The sequence below is a fragment of the Hakea prostrata genome, chromosome 4, assembly GCF_041222555.1.
Source record: "Hakea prostrata isolate BN-2017 chromosome 4, UWA_Hpros_2, whole genome shotgun sequence".
In the NCBI taxonomy this organism is placed as follows: domain Eukaryota; kingdom Viridiplantae; phylum Streptophyta; class Magnoliopsida; order Proteales; family Proteaceae; genus Hakea; species Hakea prostrata.
In genome coordinates this window covers 53,860,012-53,879,860 of record NC_142603.1, presented here as the reverse complement: position 1 = coordinate 53,879,860, position 19,849 = coordinate 53,860,012, and the positions used below count along the sequence as shown (strand labels likewise).

Below are 19,849 nucleotides of genomic sequence, written 5' to 3'. Positions count from 1 at the left end.
GTAAATTGAAAATTGAACAGTAATTGTGTTATTAAAAAGATGATAAGACCTTGTCATTGGTGTTTAGCGATGTCGGCATCAAACCTAAACTGGTTAATGTTGTGATCAGAATTTGTCGTTCATCCACAAAAACACCTCAATAGCATTGGCCGGCCGACATTAAGCTCATGGAAGGACACTTCGAAATTAAAGCAGTGGTCTAACTTTCTCTTCTCGTTCAAATGAAGACAGGAACTCATCACCATGACATCAATTGCAGCTGCTTTTCATATCACTGTCAAAAGTTCTGAGACTCCAATTGGGTTTTTAAGCATTACCCAGAAAATTTTGGGTTCATTTTTTTCAATTGGTGAAGAGAAGATGAGTTTATGAAACAGTATAAATCGAGTCATGAAAAATACAAATCTGGGCTCACCCCTACCGTATTTCACCATCACCATTTTATTTCCTGCGTGGATAAATGATGTAGCAACTTTGATAATTGGGCTTCATGCATTACCCAAAAAAAGGGTTCCCATGCCCTTGAACGCCCAAGAATTCAGCCAACAACCAAGACCTTCAAAGCCATATTTTTACCAGTTTGCAAACTTCTAACTGGGCTGAAACTTGATACATAAGTAAATGAGCTATGGTTCCATCAGTCACCCACAGCTTTCCCTTATTTAATACTTTGATTATCACCAAAACGGATAGGAGAATCTAAGTTCAATAATGGTGTAAGAGATAAGAATGATGAAACCGCCTGAAACTGCTGATAAGACTTTATTAGAAATGGTACAGAAATCACTGCATTATTGCCATCCTTAAAATTATCGTCTGAGACATAATTTAGCAATCACAAAGACAATTGAGCAATAATTTGGCACTGATCTAGCTTTCTGTAGGGTCAAGTATGAAAAAACTAAGCAGATGATATTGCAGACCACCAGACAAGCATATCTTAAAGCCGGGACTTTGCCTGATCCACCGGGGCACTCTGCAATAGGTAAACAAAGTAATTAGTGTAATTAGTGAGCAAAAGTTATCTGAGATTAACCACAAGAAAAGTTATCTATCACAGGCGTAAAGGTAGACCCGACACATACAGATGGTTCATGGACCACGGTTCATCGACGTGGTCAATATAGTGCTAAGGTATGGAATCAACAAGTTTACTCATGTGATAGTCAACAGATGGTATAGCATAATTTCCCAGTTTTTCTACCATGTATGAAGTCTTCAGGATTGGGAGGTGGATTTGAAAGGAAGTAGAAAATGAATAAGTTCAGTTTATGCAACTAACACAAACTTTATCTAGCAAGAATTCGCCTGGCAGAGGGGTTCCACATAATAAATGAACACTGAAAGTCAAATGCTGCGATACAAATGGGTATATAGATTTTATGTAAGTGAATTAATCAACAAGAAAAGGAAAACGTGTCTCACCAGAGAAACCCCTTTGGCTGCCCTTTGTGCTAAGTAAGAACAAGGCTTGAAGAATTCTCCATACATATTTGACCACTCCTCCAACCTAGAGCAAATGTATTTTGATCCAAGAGTATCTGCCCAGAATATTACCCCTCCCCTGAAAAAGGGAAATACTTCCAATCATAAAGCAGACAAAGAGTTCAATACTTTTTTTTTCAAAAGCAACTTAAATTAGGCTCTCCAGATTAAATCTTCTGGAGGCCATAATTGAAGGTTCCATTGTAAAAGGAGGTGTGGTGCACCACCAAGACCTAGAAATGGGAGTGCCTCAAAGCACCCTTAGCTAAAAAAATCTGCATACACATTGTTCGATCCATTCACAAAACTAAAAAGACAAACTGAAAACTATCTAGCAGCTTTAAGACCTCATCAGATATTGCGAGAGAAGTCCAATCAAGTGAGCATGGCCGCTTGTCAAGCGCTAAAATTGCAGACTTGCAATCTAAAATGAGTTGAATACTTTTTCCTGGGACCTTTTTCCCTTTTTGTACATATGAAAATTTTCTCTTTTTTCTTTTAAGGTGGCTGGGGGAGGAGGGGTGGTGAGGGTCGTGAGGGTGGGGGAGGGGAGAGGAATAGGGAAGCAGTAGACTAAACTTTAACAGAAGCAAGTCACGAACCTGTATGGTGGAAATCCCATACCAAATACACCTGCAATGTCAAGATCTGATGGCTTGACTGCAATTCCTTCATCAAGGACACGGCAGGCTTCATTCACAACAGGGAACAAGGTCATCTCCACAATGTCCTTATCTGACAACTTCATTAGCTGCATACAAGTAGTGAGGCAAGAAGAAATTAAACTTGGTCAGAATTAGTTAACATGCTATCAATTTCAAAAATTCAAACAAAATTTAGCTAAACTCGAATTGCCATCCCCTTCTCAAAGAGATTGATTAAACCCAAAAAAAACACACACACACACACACAGAGAGAGGCAATCTTGTATAGTAGGAAGTAAATGGATTTATGGGAAGTAACAAGATGTGATGACTCGTGAGAATAAGCCTAAAGATTAACAAGGTAAACTGTTCCATACCTAAATAAATCAATCTAATAGAAACGAAGTTGACTTTCCAATGTTTAATTGTATCTTGCCCATCAAATTCTAGTTTACTACTTCAAAAAGAATTTATTAAATCCTCAGATTTCCAAACCTATTTTGGTGGTTCTGTTCATCATCTATTATTGGTTATTCAACCGTCAAGACTCAAAGCCTTAATCGCTGGCAAGATTATTATTCTGCCTATCAGCTCTGCGATTGTTGAGCTATCCTTCTCCAAGAAAGATTATTCCATAAGAGTGAATCTGACTGTTAGATTTGATCCTACTTTACAAAGCTCTTCTAAACTAAACTCAGACCCTTCAATTTGATAATTCGCAAACTAAGAACTACAGCAATCTTGCAATTAGTTTTCTATTGAATTATCGTTTTGCCCTTTTTCCTATGATCCTATCCACACTGATCTCCCTCTAGATTTCACAGGGTCAAGATAATCATGTTCCTGAAATGCTTTTGTCCTCTTCTTTTCTGCTGGAAATCTGCACTACAATTGTGCGTAGAGAGGGGGAGAGAGAGAGACAGAGAGAGAGACCTTGGGATCAACGGTAACTCCAGAAATATCCCTTGCTTTCTCAATGTACTTTTTTATCTCAGGGTCTGGGCTAGCTTTGCGCTTGTTATCATAGACATAGAAACCTTTGCGAGTATTTTCACCTGAAACAAGTGCCACAACAGATGAAACTACAACTCCCCCCACCCCAAAAAAAAAAAAACATAAATAATAAAAAATCTCAAGCCTTGACTATCTAGTGACAATCGTTTGTACCTAATCTTTTATCTTCTTGCATGAGTGGAATCAGTAAAGATTTATATGACCTCTCTGGAAAGTTCTCAACAAACTGGGAACCCGTGGCAATGGCAACGCCAAAACCCACCAGATCAACCAACCTGAAAATTTTAAGTTGTAAAAAGAGATCCACATTAAACAATGAAGCAAGGGACCCACCTCCCAACAGAAATGGATTTTCTTCCAATCAACAACCAAGGATCTGTTTTTTATATACCTGAACGGGCCCATGGGCATCCCAAATTTAGTAAGTGCCCGATCAATTTGGTATATATCTGAACCATGCTCAACAAGTAGGAGAGCTGCTTGAGTGTAGGGAAAGAACATCCTATTGACAGCAAAGCCTGTGCAGTTTCCCACCACAATTGGTGTTTTCTTTATTCTCTTCCCAACATCTAGTAAGTCAACAATTACTTGGGGAGATGTCCTCTGCGTACGGACAATTTCCAAGAGTGGCATGACATGAGCTGGACTGCACCAAAATATTAAAACAATGTTCATGGATAGAGCTAAAAGAGGGGGGAGGGGGGAAGAAGATACAAAAGCAGAGGTTGTGGTAGCCCCATAGACCTTCTGGTGCTTGGAACCTGACCGAATGTTGCACCAGTGTGCAGGATAAGTTCCCAATTCGGGGTTGAGTTTCAATGTACCTCAGATCATTCTACCAGGGGTATCATTCCCCAAGAAATTGATAAGGCACAGTTATAGAAATTACCTAAAGAAATGGGCGCCAATAATCCTATCTTGGGATTTGGTGTCCTGACCAATCAAGTTCAAATCAATCGTGGAAGTATTGCTAGCAAGTATGCAATGGGAAGGGCAGTACTTTTCAAGATCGGCAAAAATTTTTCGTTTTAACGAGATATCCTCAATAACTGCCTGTTGCATGCACACAAAAGGAAATAAGGGGACATGTTAAAAGGAAATAAAATAAAATCCAAATACCGATTAAAATGAAAACTGAAAGATAAATCTACCAAAATATGTTTTAGAATCACCTCTATAACCATGTCCACCTCCCTGAAGCTTTCATAGTCAAGAACCCCCCTGAGAAGCGACAGTGTCTTTTCAAACCTCTCTTGGGTCATCTTCCCCTTTTTGACACGACTTTGCAGATTGGCTGAAAACACGTAATAGCAATGATACATGATGAGCTTTTTCCTGATTGAGAAAACATGGCTAAGTAATAAAAAACCAACACCAGATTCTTGCCACACCTTTGACTCTACCAATCCCAGCCTCTAGGAACTTCTCATTTACTTCTTTCAAAATCACAGGGTAATTACTAAGTATCAGTGCAGTTGCAATTCCAGAACCCATTAATCCTCCACCAAGAATGGCCACTTTATTTATTCTCCTGGGAACCAAACCCCGATCTGTGACCCCAGGAACCTGTTGCACAGTAAAGAGACAAGTATTACTTTTCTACTCCTGGTCTACTCTTCAAGAATATGGTTGGAAAGGGGATGAAGTTCACGATAGGAAAGTTCAAAATTAAAAAATCCACATTGTCATGAAAGTAAACTCAGATTAAAAATACGGATCTGACTTAAAACAGACTTTGAATCTAACACTAAAGACTCACTGAGACAACGAGTTATGTTTGTGATCTTAAACATTCTAATCCCGGCTTCCAGCAGCTAAGATGTGCCAGGAAGCTTTATCAGTCATTCCATTTCCCATTTGAAGCAAATCAAAGAATAGCCATCCAAGCTTTCATTTTCAAGTTGGAAACTTTTTTTTCCAAGTACCCATTTTTTGGTCAAAACAAACTGAAATTATGTAAAGAATGAAAGGAGATCTTTCAATTTCCAGCAAATTTTAAACATATCGTTTAACACCAACGAACATCTAAGAATAACTGCAAAAAGGAAATTTTGGATAATACTTTTATGGTATTGGTACCTAGTTTCATTAGTGTTGACTTATGGGGCACATGTACCATGGGCATCTCGCATGTGTTACTGCCTTTTTTCTTTGGGAAATTATCAGTGCCACCCCCTGAGTTACCCCTAATATTAATGACATCGCTTGAGTTATCCAATTTATCAATCAGACCCCCTATTACTGACTCCATTAGTCTTAGTTAATTTTTATTTCTCTATTTCCAATATTAACCCCATATTCTAAGGGAAGATGGCAAAGGAGAGGAAAACAAAAAAAAATATTTGTGCAATAATGGAAGGAGCGGGTTGGTTGTAGACAAAGATGAAACAAGCATAGGGTTTTTCGTTCAAGGGTATTCTTGTCTTTTTGAGAAGTTTAACTTGCTTACATCAGCACTTTGATTTCCTAATTGCAAGGGGTATCACTGATATATTTTTCCCTTATAGGGGGTCTACTTGATAAATTGAATAATTCAGGGGGTTGCATTAATTTTAAGGGGCAACTCAAGGGGTGGCATTGAAAATTTTCCTTTTTCTTTTATACCGTTGTATTAGTAAGCAACCGTAGGCTTGGTGAGGTAGTCTCTTTTATTCTTTGAGTATTTATTTCCTACTATTGATGAAACCAGTTGATGTCGGTGCACTAGCTGATGGACCACAGCTGTAGCCTGAGATCAAGGCATCAAAACAGCCTCTAAGCATAAATTGCTGGGGTAAGGTTGCATAAGAAAATCCCCCCCCCCCCCAAAAAAAAAAAAAACAAAAAAAAACCCAATGCTGCCTATGCGGAAGCCTTCGGCACCGGGTTCGCCCTTTTATTGATGAAACCCATTGAGGAAGGAGTGCTTCCAAACTGGATTCTTTCTTTTATAAATAATATTGTCATGAAGGGGGGGGGGGGGACTGCAATTCCACTCCCATGCAATGTCCTCCATCTCCTTCATCTCCCTCTCCCTTTTTTCTAGATTCAGAAGTTACTGTCAAATTGTTTGTAACCAAATAATCTGATAGATATACAACAAAGTTAGACTAGCAACATCCACATAAAAAATGCAATCTAAAACAAAGAATCTCCTTCATCACACTTCAAAACCCTTGAAGAAGGCAACAGAAACCACATCAGCAACAAGAAACACTCTTTCATAACAACAACAACAACAACAACAACAATAAGCCTTTTCCCAACTAAATGGGGTCGGCTACATGGATTCTTGCCCTCCAATCGGTTCTGTTCAAGGCCATGCTAGATACAAGGCCTAAGCTATACATATCCTTTCTCACCACTTCTCCTAAGGTTATCTTAGGTCTACCCCTAGCTCTTCTAGTTCCTCAATATGGATTATATCACTTCTCCGAACAGGAGCATTTATAGGTCTCCGTTGAACGTGGCCGTGCCACCTCAAACGACTTTCTCTAAGCTTATCACTTATAGGAGCAACTCCCAGACCAACTCTAATATGATCGTTTCTTATCTTATCCATCCTAGTTTTGCCACTCATCCATCTTAGCATCCTCATTTCTGCTACACTGAGTTTATCTATATGATTCTTCTTAACAGCCCACCACTCTGCACCGTACATCATAGCTGGTCGGACAACAGTCCTATAAAATTTTCCTTTAAGCTTTAATGGAATACGCCGATCACATAAGACCCCAGATGCACCTCTCCACTTCATCCACCCTATTTTAATTCTTTGGGAAACCTCATCTTCTAAATCACCTCTTTTACTTATGATTGAACCTAGGTACCTAAAACAATCACTCTGAGGAATCTCTTTATCGTCAAGAAACACTCTTTCATACACGTCACATTTTCTCTTTTTTTCTTTTTTCTTTTTTTTTCCACATGGGATTTAAGACAATTATGGGTTACAAATAAAAATTAGAACAAAAATAAGAGAGAAAGGTAGGGGAACTCTCTCATAGAACTAATATCTTACAAGATAAGTAATCAAATTAAGGATAAGGTTGCAATCCATATCATAATGAGACACTCCTTTGTTACATTCAGCAAGGTCAAGGATAGGACCCCCCCCCCCCCCGGCCAAAAAAAAAAAGAGAAAGAATTGATCGTTTGAGTATCTCAAACTGTTTAAAAAATTAGGAGGAAGAAAAGCACACAAAAGCAAGAGCGAGCATCGATGTAAAACAATGACGAGCAGAGCAAAAATGGCTTTCCATGTGATGGGAAACAAAAACTATTAGTTCCACATGAGGTTTGTGCTTAAGTCATTGTCTAATAAATACGGATGAATATCCATCTTTCTGTAAACAGAATCTATTAATCTCATAATTCAGTAGAAACCTATTATGGAAAACAACTAGAACACCAAATTCTTATCCCACATAAATGGGGTCAGCTACATGAATCCTTTTTTTCTGCAGTCAGCTCTAATCATTATTTCTCTAAACAATAAAAAAAAATTGAACATAAATAAAATAATAACATACAATAACTTGTACACCTTTAAAGTCGCACGTTGAGAAAAAAATATGTGGACCAGGCTCTTGCAAGTATCAGATTGAACAAGTCCCTGAAAAGCCTCTGCCTCCTGCCAAGACCAAAAATAAAATATTATGGTCACACTACAGCTGATTTAATGAAACAGGAAAATAGATATACATACCTTCCAAAGTCCAGCACGGGGTCCATTAACTATACCCTCTTCAATAACATCGATGCATACTATTGGGTGTTTGAGATTGGGAGCTTGTTTTCGGGCCTGAGCTCTTGCAAACTTAAGCACCTCCCTAGCCTCCCCAAGGGGCTCTAACTTGCTAGTCTTGTGAAGACTAGCAACCCATGGTTTTCTGCACTCCACAATATCCAGGGCCCAATTACGAGCAGTACTTACTAACTCATTTGCCGGCACTACGGCATCAACAAGGCCTACCGCATGAGCTTCATCCCCTTTAATTGGCTTTGACATCTGTTCAGAGACATATATGCAGGTCTCAGCTGATCATGTTGAATTATAATGCAGAAAATTTCACTTAAAGAATGTATAACAAAGTTAACTAAAAATGAGGAACAAGAAAATGGAGAAAAGCATGTCACACACCAGTATCATTTCAAGGGACTTTGTAAGACCTACAAGGCGTGGTAGCCTTTGTGTTCCTGAAACAAAATGACAAAATTAAGATAAGACTCTTTCTGCAATTAAGGTCTAGTGATGTTGAATGATGATAAAGGGAAATCAGAAAGCCTAGTGCAGAACTTTAAGTACAAGATGTGCAGTTGTTGACCAAGGGCAGAGAGTATTAGAAGACACGCAGGATTCACCAACCTCAATATGAATTATGTTACACTATGCCAAGATATTACCTCTGCAATAGAAAAATTTTAGTTGACCGCCAGGAGGGTGGAATCCATGTATTCAGATTTCAGACAACCTTAATTCGTCCCAACAGTTCATATTATTCACAACACACCAAGAATAGTCCCACCACCAATCAGGAAGAAAGTGTTATTCTTCCATCCATGGAAGACTCCTACTGCTGACAACACTATCATCCAAAATGGCCAGATCTACATTGACCCTAGTCTAAACTAGAAATAATCGGACACTGTCACCCAAATGAGTCCCATGAGTGGAACACTTGAAATGAATTTTTGAGGGTACAGACACAGGCCCCCACTTTCATGCCATTTCCATAATCCATTGTTACTAAATCATAATGTGTCACCATAACATAGAATATACATAACCCATACCTCCAAACCCCGGAATGATTCCAAGTTGAAGTTCAGGCAACGCTAGCTGTGCAGTAGAAGTAGAAATACGTGCATGGCAACCCTGAAAGTAACAATAATGAGGAAATATAGAAGTAATATATATTATCAAACCAATAACCATAGTTTGCTCAACATGGCAGCTTTTGTATAAAACAAATAGCAGCACTCACCATTGCAATCTCTAATCCACCACCAAGGGCAAGGCCATCAATAGCAGCCACTGATGGTTTTTTAGCGCCTGAAAGCAACAACCATTGAAACTACGAACACACATCTATTCCAACATTGAAAAACCATGTATCTGGAGGGAAGCGAAGTAAAGCCATGAACAGGTAGGTACCTTCCAAAGCATCGGTGACGATTTCTATTGATACAAAACCAGGCTTCTGCTCCTTCACTACAAAAGACAGAGGAGAGTCGTCTTAGAAGAACAAATAGTCTGTCACAATGATGTAAAGTATAACAAGAGAAAAAGTAATCATACCCTGTCCACTCTGAATTCCACCAAAGGCTGAGATGTCAAAACCTCCTGAAAATTTTCCTCGAGAACCTGCAAAAGTTACTCAATGTATCAACTTCATACTTCAGTTAATCATCTCATATCTTTCAAGGAAACGATTATCATTAGTCCTCCAGTTTACCGGTGAGAACAATTGCTTTCACATCATCCCTTAGCATTGCTTGCTCATAATTCTCCTTCAGGCTGTATAGTACTGGGAAAAAAGCAACATGAAGGTCATATTGTGCTGATTCAGGAAAAAGAAGTACCCATCCAATATTAGAGATAATTGATAAATTGCAGAGAATATAATAATTTCAGAATTCATAGAAGTGGTATTGTGCACTTATTTTCCAAAGGCAAAACTTTTTACAAGTCCTGTACAGCCACTGACGGTCAGAGAAGAAAATTGTTAGCCTGTAAAGGACTTGACTGGACCCATCATCAATTGCAACGAAACAGTTATTTCTAGGGGTTGATGCACACAATTGCAGTCAATAATTGCAAGAGTCCAGTTAATGAATCCTTTCAGTCTTGCAGGCTTGCAGCAGTTACTGTGTGTACAGCTATTGCCATAAGTGAATAAAGTTGTAACTTTTCCAATCCACATGTATCGTGGTATGAACTGCCTACTTAGTTAACTGTTATTCAGTGAAAAGATTACTGTTTCGTCATTCCACTCTGGTCAATGCCATCTCTTAATATTGCATTTAGAAAATTCATCCTACACAACAATCTTCTTCTTTTTTTTTTTTTTTTTTTTTTTTTTCTTTTTTTTTTTTTTCTTTCTTTCTTTCTTTCTTTCTTTTTTTTTTTTTTTCCCCTTTTCTTTCCTCAATGGAAAATTCGATAGGTCACCTTCAGTGTTTTAATTTTGCATAAACCATGGGCATGTAAGTTTCTTTCCCTATGGGTGAATGTTTCCCACAGGACATCAATTGATTGCCATTTTGAGACAACCAATCCTGGTATAGAGTTCCCTTGGCAGTACATGAAACAGCCTAAGGAGGTTCTTCCTTGTGAAGATGTGCTGTGGTATAGAAGTAACTGCAACTTGCGGTAGGATAACCCTAACGAAAGTTTTGCAAATTCAGAGTAGAAAACTATAAATTTTGACTCCCCAGTACACAAATATCCTAATAATTTTTGTATGTCCATCTGACCTGACCTATATTTTTGGCTTCAAATCACCATTTTTTTTATTAATACAACCCATTTTAAAGCTACTGTGAACATATCTGAGAGAAGGGTCAAAGTTTGGCTCTTGAGTAAAAACAGAAGCACCATATAACAGTAAAAGAAGCTGAAATGTCAGCTAAACGGGGCCGAGTAACCATCATTAACAATCTCTCAAAAACTCTCAACTTTCCATTGGCAACCACAGCTTCCTTTTTCTTCTTCTTTTTTTCTTTTTCTTTTTTTCCCTTTTCTGGCCCAATTACACATCGTAGAAGAGGTATCGTAGTGGGTTGTTAAGAAGTGGGGCAAGTAAGATTGAGAAGTTGATCTGTCTGAAATGCAAGCAACGGAAGATCTTACATGTAAAAAGAAATCATGTATGTCTGTAATTTGAAACAATTCGGAATAAATCCACGAAACAGGGTAAGAATAAAGAAATAATCAGAGAGAAAAAGAAGAAAAAAATGAAATAGGATGAGCATGGAAGAGTACCGTCAAATGAAAGGGAATTCACAGGAGGGTTGATGATGGTGATGACAGCCACCCCATCAGCTCCAACCTCCATGACCGTTCTTCCTTTCGCCATATCTCCTCTTCACTCTCTGTGATCTACCGCTTCTCTATTTCAAGCGGAGCTTCAGGGGAAAATAAGTATTTTATTAGAGACGAAACTTGTTGAAATGGTTAGCAATCACAATCACAATCACAATCACAGTGAGAATCGCGAAATGAATTAGAAGGATGGTGTGATGATAAGGAACGACAAACGAGGACGTTTATCTGCGCCAGTTACGTGTGAAGGTGTGGGACGTTACTTTGGAAGTTAGCCCACGCTAGGTTGCAAGCGAGTGTAGGCCTATATCTTTGACCATCTCGTCTGGCAAAACCCTATATCAACCACAATATGGGCGAGCTCCACTGGATCACTGCTGGGTGTCGGTTGCGTATCAGTTTTTCCGGTTCCGTGCCGTTTGTGAAAGGTCATCAAGTCATTGAATATGTGGAGATCGCTTCAGTCTTGCCCATTTACATCATGCGAAACAATTCAAGCCGTCGGATCGAAATCTCAACCGGAATTTTGGATATGACGGTGTGAAATTCCTCATGATGAGCCTGTACATTTAATACATAGGAGAAGCATTTTCATTGAATATGTATTATAGAGGTTGGCACATTAGAGAAGGGCCGACTTCAACGCTGCAGAATTAATGTGTAGTAATGAGTTGTGTACAGTCAAATGGGAATGGATGATCGAGGGTGAAATCTCAACCACCCAATTGACATTTTCCTTTTTTTCCACTTTTTCAATTAATACCTATTTATAACAAAAAAAAAATACAAAATTATCGTCGAAATTATAACCTTGACCACTCAGAGAGATCATGGCCATCCGCAGTACTGAAGTTAAACCCTGTGGTATAACTCGTTGGAGCTGGTTGGTCATAATTAGTTCATAATAAATTTTAAATTATCAATATTTATTATTTTTTATTTCATTTTCTAGAAAATAAATTATTGTTTTTTAGTAATTCGATAATAAGTTATTATTTTAGTATATATGTATTCCTTATCTCTAAAAATCCTTTTTATGTCAACGCCAGAAGTTGCCAATAAAATATCCGTGCATTATTTTAGAAAAGCGACGATGTTGATGAGCGTTGTAATATTTCCCAGGTTCACAGTTCCCAACGTTATCTATATATTCGCCACTGGCCCATTATTATTTATTCCCATCGCCCTCAGGTATGGAATTTTGATATTAGACAAACAAACAAAATGGTAGACAAGGCTTCCTAGCGTAGGCTAGAAGTTAGGCCACACCCTTTCTTTTACTGGAAGGGAAGTTCTTATAAAATTGGTGCTACAATATCTCTCTACCACATGCAATGCTTCTGATTCCCAAAAGTTGTCTGTAAATAAATTGATTCCATTTGTCAAATATTATGGCTAAGAAATCATAAAAAAAAAAAAACAGTCGACTCTAATTTCTTGGGATAAATGTTGCACACCAAAGCACCTAGGGGGCATGGGGTTCAAAAAAACTAAGGACATCAACAAAGCCCTATTCTTAAAGCAAGATTGGAAACTCCTTAATGAACCATCATCCCTCTGGGCTACCACTATGAAGGCCAAGTATTTTTCCCAAATCAAGTCTGTTCAATCCTAAGTTAAATCCCATAAATGGCTCTTGGCCATGGCAAAGCATTCACAGCATCACTCCTGAGCTGAAAAAAATGATTACCAGGAAAGTAGGGAATGGTGTTGATACTTCCTTCTGGTACGACCCCTGGCTCCTTGATGCAAAGAGTGTAAGTGAAGCATACCCACAATCCAACATCTGGGTACAAACCATCACTGTAGGCCAAATGTCACAATACATTTCAACAAATAGGGAGTATCTCTCAAACTTTAATATTCCTCTCTTCCCACTCTCACACTTAATTCTCAATCTATCACTTAATACTTGGGTATCGCATTTCCACCAATGGTGAATTCTCCTCTAAACTGGCAAGAAATGCATTGATGAAGCAAAAATATGAGGCAATGCCTACTGAATTCACAAATTAGTGGAAAATGTTCTGGAAGCTGCCACTTCATCCTAAATTTAAAACCTTCTTTTAGCGTCTACTAAATGCAGGGTTACCGGTTAAAGCTACACTTTTACGATGGACGGAAATGCACGACATTTGTGAATTGTGCGGCGATAAGACAGAGACTCTCTAGCATATTTTCATCTCATGTGAATGAACCAAGAGAATCTGGGCAGCAGGACCTCTTGGATTGCGAACAGAACATCTGTCCCAAAGATCCTTATTGCACTTGTGCAATGGCTTTTTAGCTGGTTTCCAACAAGACTTGCATAAAAAACAATGGGGTAGATAACAGACCACTAGACATAGCGGGATGGAGCATGGGACTTATGGAACATGGGACAATTTTGATTGCAAAGACAAGGTACCTGGAAAAAAGTAACTCTCTGGAAACACTAATGAGGGCGATGAAGGAAGGCATGCAACACACAAATAACATCCAGGAAGTATGGGTGAATGAGGAGGCGGCAACTCCCCTATTCTACACCCCCCCCCCCCAAACAACAATGACCCATCAACCTTATTCATGATTTGGTAGACATTAAGTCTAAACCAGTTAATGTAGTTTTTTGTAACTATAAGTCCCCAGCCCTCCTTAACTCACTAAACAGCCTGGCTAGTAGAAGTATTAGTACTTATGCTTTGAACAGTAGAAGTGAAATGAGCCTCATACAGACTGAGGAGCTATGTCACTCGATTAATCAGTAATAAAATGGTTTTTTCTTTTGAACAAAAAAAAAAATTAAAATTTTGAAAGAAAAAAAAATAAAAATTGTGTTTATACACAATGAAACATCTATGTTACAACCTCAATGACATCAAACCTCCAAGAAGCATCAGCATCAGGCAAGGAGATTCTATGTTTCCCTCCCTTTTCTTGTTGTATTCTCAAGCTTTGTCATGAATCTGGAAAGGAGCTGAAGAGGAGAATCAGTTGCAAGGTATGAAAATAAGGAATAGAACAACACTTTTATCTCATTTATTATTTGCTGATGATACCTTACTATTGTTTGAAATTTCTCTCCCTGCCACTCATAGCATTAAGCACTTCATGCAGCTTTATTGTAAGGCTAGTGGTCAACAATTGAACCACCATAAATCATCTTTAGTGTTCAACCCTAACACCCCTCACAGGTTTAAGAATCTAATATCTAGAATTCTAAGAATACCTTTTAGTAATACCCCTAAGAAATATCTTGGCTTCCCAACACAATTTGGATTGTCCTAAGTGGATCTTTTTTGAGAGACTGGGATAAAACCACTAAGAAGCTTCAATGCTAGAAGTCAAGGCTTCTTCTCCTGCTGGAGAAGAAGTAATGCTTAAGGCCATGGGGTTGACAATGAACCTCTATGCTGCAAGTCACTACAAGCTACTAAAAACTCATCATGAAACCATGAGGAAGGCAACAACAAAGTTCTATTTGGGACGAGAGAATGAAAAGCAAAAGATGTGCTGGATCTCTTAGGATCAACTATGTAAATCAAAAGAAAACGGTGGCTTGGGATATAAAGAACCTATGAAACAAAATAAGGCTCCATTGGAAAAGATGGCATGGAGTTTGTTCTCCCCAACAAATTCATTATGGGCTCAATACAATAAAAGTAATTTTCTTTTGGACATTCCCTGAAGTTTGGTCTATGTCATTTTTAGTCTAAAAAAACTGAGACTTTGCATCTGCATCCCCTATGGTATAGAAAAAATCAATTTAAGGACAAACTATTGTTTCTATGACCAATTTGCCATTATATATATATATATATATATATATATATATAATTTTTTTTTGGTAATTTTCATCTGAACCCCCTGAGGTTTGGTTTATGTCAATTTTAGTCCAAAAAAACTGAGACTTTGCATCCCCAATTTAAAGACAAATTATCACTTTTATGACCAATTTGTCCTTATTTTTATTTTTTTTAATTTAAATTTTTTACATACACACCCCACCTGCATGAAACTTGTGACTCCCCTTTTAGTCAAAAAATTATAGAATAATCCTATAATTCAAATAAATTTTAAAATATGACCAAAATACCCTTATTTGTTAAAATGACTCAAGTACCCCTTAGCTTAAACCCTATTTGCAAAGCAAAATCGTTGATAAGAATGCTAGACTGCTAGTGCCTCTTAATCTACTTTTGGTGGGATGTCTTAGCACAACTTCGCTATGATGATCTTATATCTTCAGTTACTCATATTTGTGATGTCCTATTAGTCAGCACCAAGTGATGCTTCGAGCCTTTGAAAATCTGAGAAGGTTGGATCAATGTAAGAGTTTAGGATTTCAGAATTGGTTGAATGAGAACATTGGGATTGACATATTAGGGGTCCTAATTTGGGTGTGTAATTGATAATATGATTTGTTCAAAAAATGATGTGCATTGTGTATATTGGCAAAGGTTTGACCCCCCTACGGCAAAAGAAATAAATAATAATGATCCGTTGTTTTGGGCTGCCTAGTAATCAGGAGTACGCATGTAACTCATGTTTACTTTTGCGTCTAATAGTAGCCCAAAATAAAAGCATGCATGTGCACTTTTGTTTGTGATATTGTTGAGTAACCAATTACCTTCATAACAAATTTCAGTATTCGCATAAAAATGCAAGAATGACATAAAAAAATAGTTGTAAAATAATAAGAGAAAGTTTATAGAGATAAAGTTTGAGGGTCAAACATTCAAAATATTGTAAAACAGGTTTTTCAGGGTGTAAAAGGGTATGGGTCCCTAATTAGTGGAGAGGTAATCACTTGGTCAACTTATGAAATTAATAAACTAAACTTGACGACCATAGTTCAACTAGACTAGGGTAACCATGGGTGAGATCCTTAACTTTCACACACACACTTGAGGGGGTCCTTATGAGTAAATTTATGATATCTAAGTGTTATTGGCAAAAAGTGTTGGAACTGAAATTAGAGAAAGATTGAGAGGCAACTTTTGTGTAATTTATATCTTATTGCATGACTAAGCTAGGTTATTGTGTTTTCTTTTATTTTGGTCTCTTAGTATTATCATTTGCATTTTTAGTTTCTTGTTTTTCCCTTTATCGCTTGAGGTTGATCAATATCTTAAGTTTGGGGGTGTGATAACTCTATGAAATAGAGATAATTCTAGTGATTTTATACCCGAGATAACTTGATTCAAAAGTATCATCTCTTTGTTTTAGTGTTAGTTCTCAATAAATTGTGTTTTAGTAAGTCTTAGTGTCTAATATCTTGTAAAGGTCTTTTATGTTATTTATGCATGAATTTTCCTTGAGTTAATGGATATAATTGATTAGTTCACTTTTTCTTATTATTATATGAGAAAAATATAATGGATGAATAAATGACATGAGGCATAAAAGAGGAACAAAGAATAAGTCTACTCAGTTTGCTATAGAGATGTTGCAGCATGATTTTTCTAGATTGAACACACTTGGCATTATCAAGTTAAATCACTAAAAAAATGCTAGAAGATTAGATATTCTTATTGTCATTACATGAAGGACCTTAACCGTTGATATCATAATAAATGTTTGAATCCTACAATCCGTTTTTACCCTATCACTTAAGGAAGGTTTGGGAGAATTAGAGAAGAAAATGAGTCACCAAAAGAAAAAACTAGATAAGTAGAAAGGAGTTAAGGCAAGAGGAAGAGCTGTTGGAGATAGGGAGCTGGAGTATTGTAGAATCATTCTCCTAGTTTTCTATTGGATTTTATATTTACTATTTATTTATATTATAGTTGAACTCTTTTAATGGTTGCATTTATTTCTCTATATTTGAACTTTAATATTAGCTATTTTATTATTTTGTTGGGATGAAAAGAGTACCCAAATTTATGATTTGACTGTGATTATTCAATTTGTTGTAACTTTGTTGCAGCATAATTTATTATCAATGTATTCAACATGCATATCTTTAAGTGATTTCATTTATTAATTGATCATCATTGAGTGAATGTTGTAGTTTTAGTTAATTGGAGCTATATCAATATTGAATAACATGAGTTAGCTTGATCCTTATGTGAGTTTAGTTAATTTGTGGGTAGCGTAAAGATACTCACCTGCCTCACGTAACCACCATTGGAACCCAGGCATAATTCACATCCTTAGTTCAATTCACCATATGAATATGATGGTTTTAAACTAGGATGTTAATGCATATGTAGATTGAAAGATACATGTGTACAATTTCTTTTCAGGTTCTTGACATGCCTTGTGCCGCAACTTTGATGTAACATTTACAGCCCAAATTCAGGGAAGAGGGAATTGATTCCCAACATTCATATGACTTATTATAATTATTTCCATTGTGTACTCTCCAATTTATGATCTCTTGTTTAATTCGTTTGTCCTTTGTTTATTTACTTTATTAATCAAAGTATTTTGTTAATTTTATTTAAATTAGTCATCTTTTTACATTAAAATTCAAAGATAAAATTTTCCATGGGATCGATACTTACTCTTTACTATTTGATTGTGACACGTGTATTTGCGTATCATTTTTAGACACAAGCAAACAATGTGTTTGTGAAAGGAATTTTTTTTTTTGATTCTCTCCATCTCCAATTACTCTGATAAAATGCTTGTTAGCATTCTTTATGCTTTTAAAAGCTCATTTTAGCAAATGCATACAAAAGTGCATTTGATTTTAGAAAAACTCAGAAATTGCTTTTGATGTTTCTTTAAGTAGAAACACTTTATGAGTTATAACATGAAAAACAATTTCATTTTAGAATTTAAAAACTTATCAAAAAGCAATAGCCAATTGATGCATGTAAGTAATAAAAGTAATCCATCAGTTTTCATGATTTTTTTTTTTTTTGGTAAGAGTTTTCATGAACCTTTTGAACATGCTAGCTGGGAGCCTGCGCCTAAGGTGTGGAGTCGTGGATTGTACACTTGGAAAATATATTTTAAATTTTTTTAAATTTCTTTTTTTGATAAATCAATTTTTTTTTTTCAAAATCTAATGAAAGGAAAATAAGAACCAACTTCCTGGTTACAAAGGTCAATGAGCCAAGGCTCATCAAGGGGCCAAAATTTCGTTCCTCCATTGATAGTACATTTTTAGCTTGGTGATCAGCTATTTGATGTACACACTTAGGCTGCGTTTGTTTATTATGGTGGGGTGGGAAAAAAAAAAAACAGTGGGGTGAAGGAATGAAGTGGGGGTTGGAAAAGTAATGTGGTGATGTCACACTCTTTTCCCAACTTTCCCATCCCAAGTTATTTTAAAACCTCTCATATTTAGTGAGACTTTGTGGAAAATTTGGGAAAAGTAAAAAGTAAGACTCACCACCATTACTTTTTCACAAAACCTAATCAAGGAAATTTGTCTCTCACTTTCTCACCCCAAGCAACGAAACAATTTACCATTTTGGGATTTAAAGGAAAAGTAAGAAATCTACATTCTTTTTAAGAATTTTCCCATCCTTTTTTTCTCACCCCACCTTTATTCCAGTAAACAAATGCAACCTTAGGAATATATGAGAAATTGATCTCACTAAACTAGGGGTTGATATAAACAAAGTCGGATTTCTATTGGTGGATGGGTGATGATGTGTTGAGAACATCCATTAGGGTTTTGTTATCAGACTCTATTACAAATTTCAAGCCTCCTTGATGAGTAGGAACAGCCCCTCATCTAACTGCTAGAGCCTTAGCTTGAAGGAACGAGGTGTGTCCATCCTCCTCCCCTGCAAAAGATGTTGTTCAAACCAAATGTCTAGTGTTGTATTGCATGTAGGGTCTACAAGCACCCCTCTCTGCTGCAATTCCGATCCATTGGCAAAACCCTAGCACAAGCTCGCCAAATAAAATTTTGAATCTTAGGGAGATCATCACATTCTAGATTTTACACCATATTGCCTTGGGTGGCGTGAGGAATGGTCTCGAGGTGGATGACGCATTAATTTCTTGCTTCAGTTGTAGGCTCCTGAGTAAATGGTATGCGGACTCGGTTGTTTTTTGTGTCATAAACTTGACACTTGTAATATGGCTCTTGAAAAAACTTGTAGAACAACGTGCTCAACCTTTGGTGGTCAAGGCCGGGAACGTGTACGACGGTCAAGTTAGTGGCAGTATAATAGCTCGAAGAGACTCTCGACGTAGGTTGGCTCAGAGCTTGAATCAGAATGTGAATTATTAATAATGTATACATGCATGGTGAATAGTAGGGTTTATGTAGGTTAGATGGGTTTACCGTAGGTTGTTGGATGGAATGTAGGCCCTTGTTTGGTGTCGGATATAGGGCATCTTTGCCTTCCTCAATGTTAGTGTCCTACACGAAATATGGTAAGTGGTTACATGATCAGATCCATTCCCTAATTCTTAGGATACTTCCCAGTGCCCCTCCTTGAGCATATCTCCTCTTTCCCGTTTTCGGTATTGACCCACTGAAATCCTACCATTAAATCTACTGAATTAAATTTTAAAAATTTTATAATAGGGGATTCAGATTTAATTAGATCAAATTTAATGGTAAGATTTTTAGGATCGTAAAACCAAGCAATTTACACGGCTGTTCGCGGGACCACCTTCCCAAATTTATTTTTATTTTTACAAAATGACTATATTGTTTTAAGTTTTCTTTTTTTTCCCGCTCAAATGAATGTAAAACTCCAAACTCCCTCTTCAAGCAGTTAACGAAAGA

The 19,849-nt window shown here is 37.1% G+C and overlaps 1 protein-coding gene across 1 annotated transcript; it reads right to left on the bottom strand.

Moving 5' to 3' along the window:
- Nucleotides 1-730: 730 nt before the first annotated feature.
- MFP2 (multifunctional protein 2) lies at nucleotides 731-11,439 on the bottom strand. Its single transcript, XM_089153608.1, has 18 exons — nucleotides 11,110-11,439; nucleotides 9,581-9,652; nucleotides 9,424-9,489; nucleotides 9,280-9,336; nucleotides 9,110-9,177; nucleotides 8,919-9,000; nucleotides 8,266-8,321; nucleotides 7,831-8,133; nucleotides 7,669-7,755; nucleotides 4,535-4,709; nucleotides 4,316-4,437; nucleotides 4,033-4,196; nucleotides 3,535-3,789; nucleotides 3,297-3,418; nucleotides 3,063-3,184; nucleotides 2,088-2,236; nucleotides 1,426-1,564; nucleotides 731-976 (listed from the first exon to the last, which is right to left on the bottom strand). Exons 1-18 carry the CDS (start codon nucleotides 11,201-11,203, stop codon nucleotides 941-943), a joined length of 2,169 nt encoding a protein of 722 aa, XP_089009734.1. The 5' UTR covers nucleotides 11,204-11,439; the 3' UTR covers nucleotides 731-940.
- Nucleotides 11,440-19,849: the final 8,410 nt, after the last annotated feature.

Excerpts from the sequence above, each read along its gene's own strand:
- MFP2 (XM_089153608.1), bottom strand. The coding sequence starts at position 11,203 with ATGGCGAAAGGAAGAACGGTCATGGAGGTTGGAGCTGATGGGGTGGCT. Across the intron at positions 8,134-8,265 it reads AGTCCCTTGAAATGATACTG|ATGTCAAAGCCAATTAAAGG; the intron begins GTGTGTGACATG and ends GTCTCTGAACAG. Across the intron at positions 3,790-4,032 it reads ATTGGCGCCCATTTCTTTAG|TCCAGCTCATGTCATGCCAC; the intron begins GTAATTTCTATA and ends ATTTTGGTGCAG.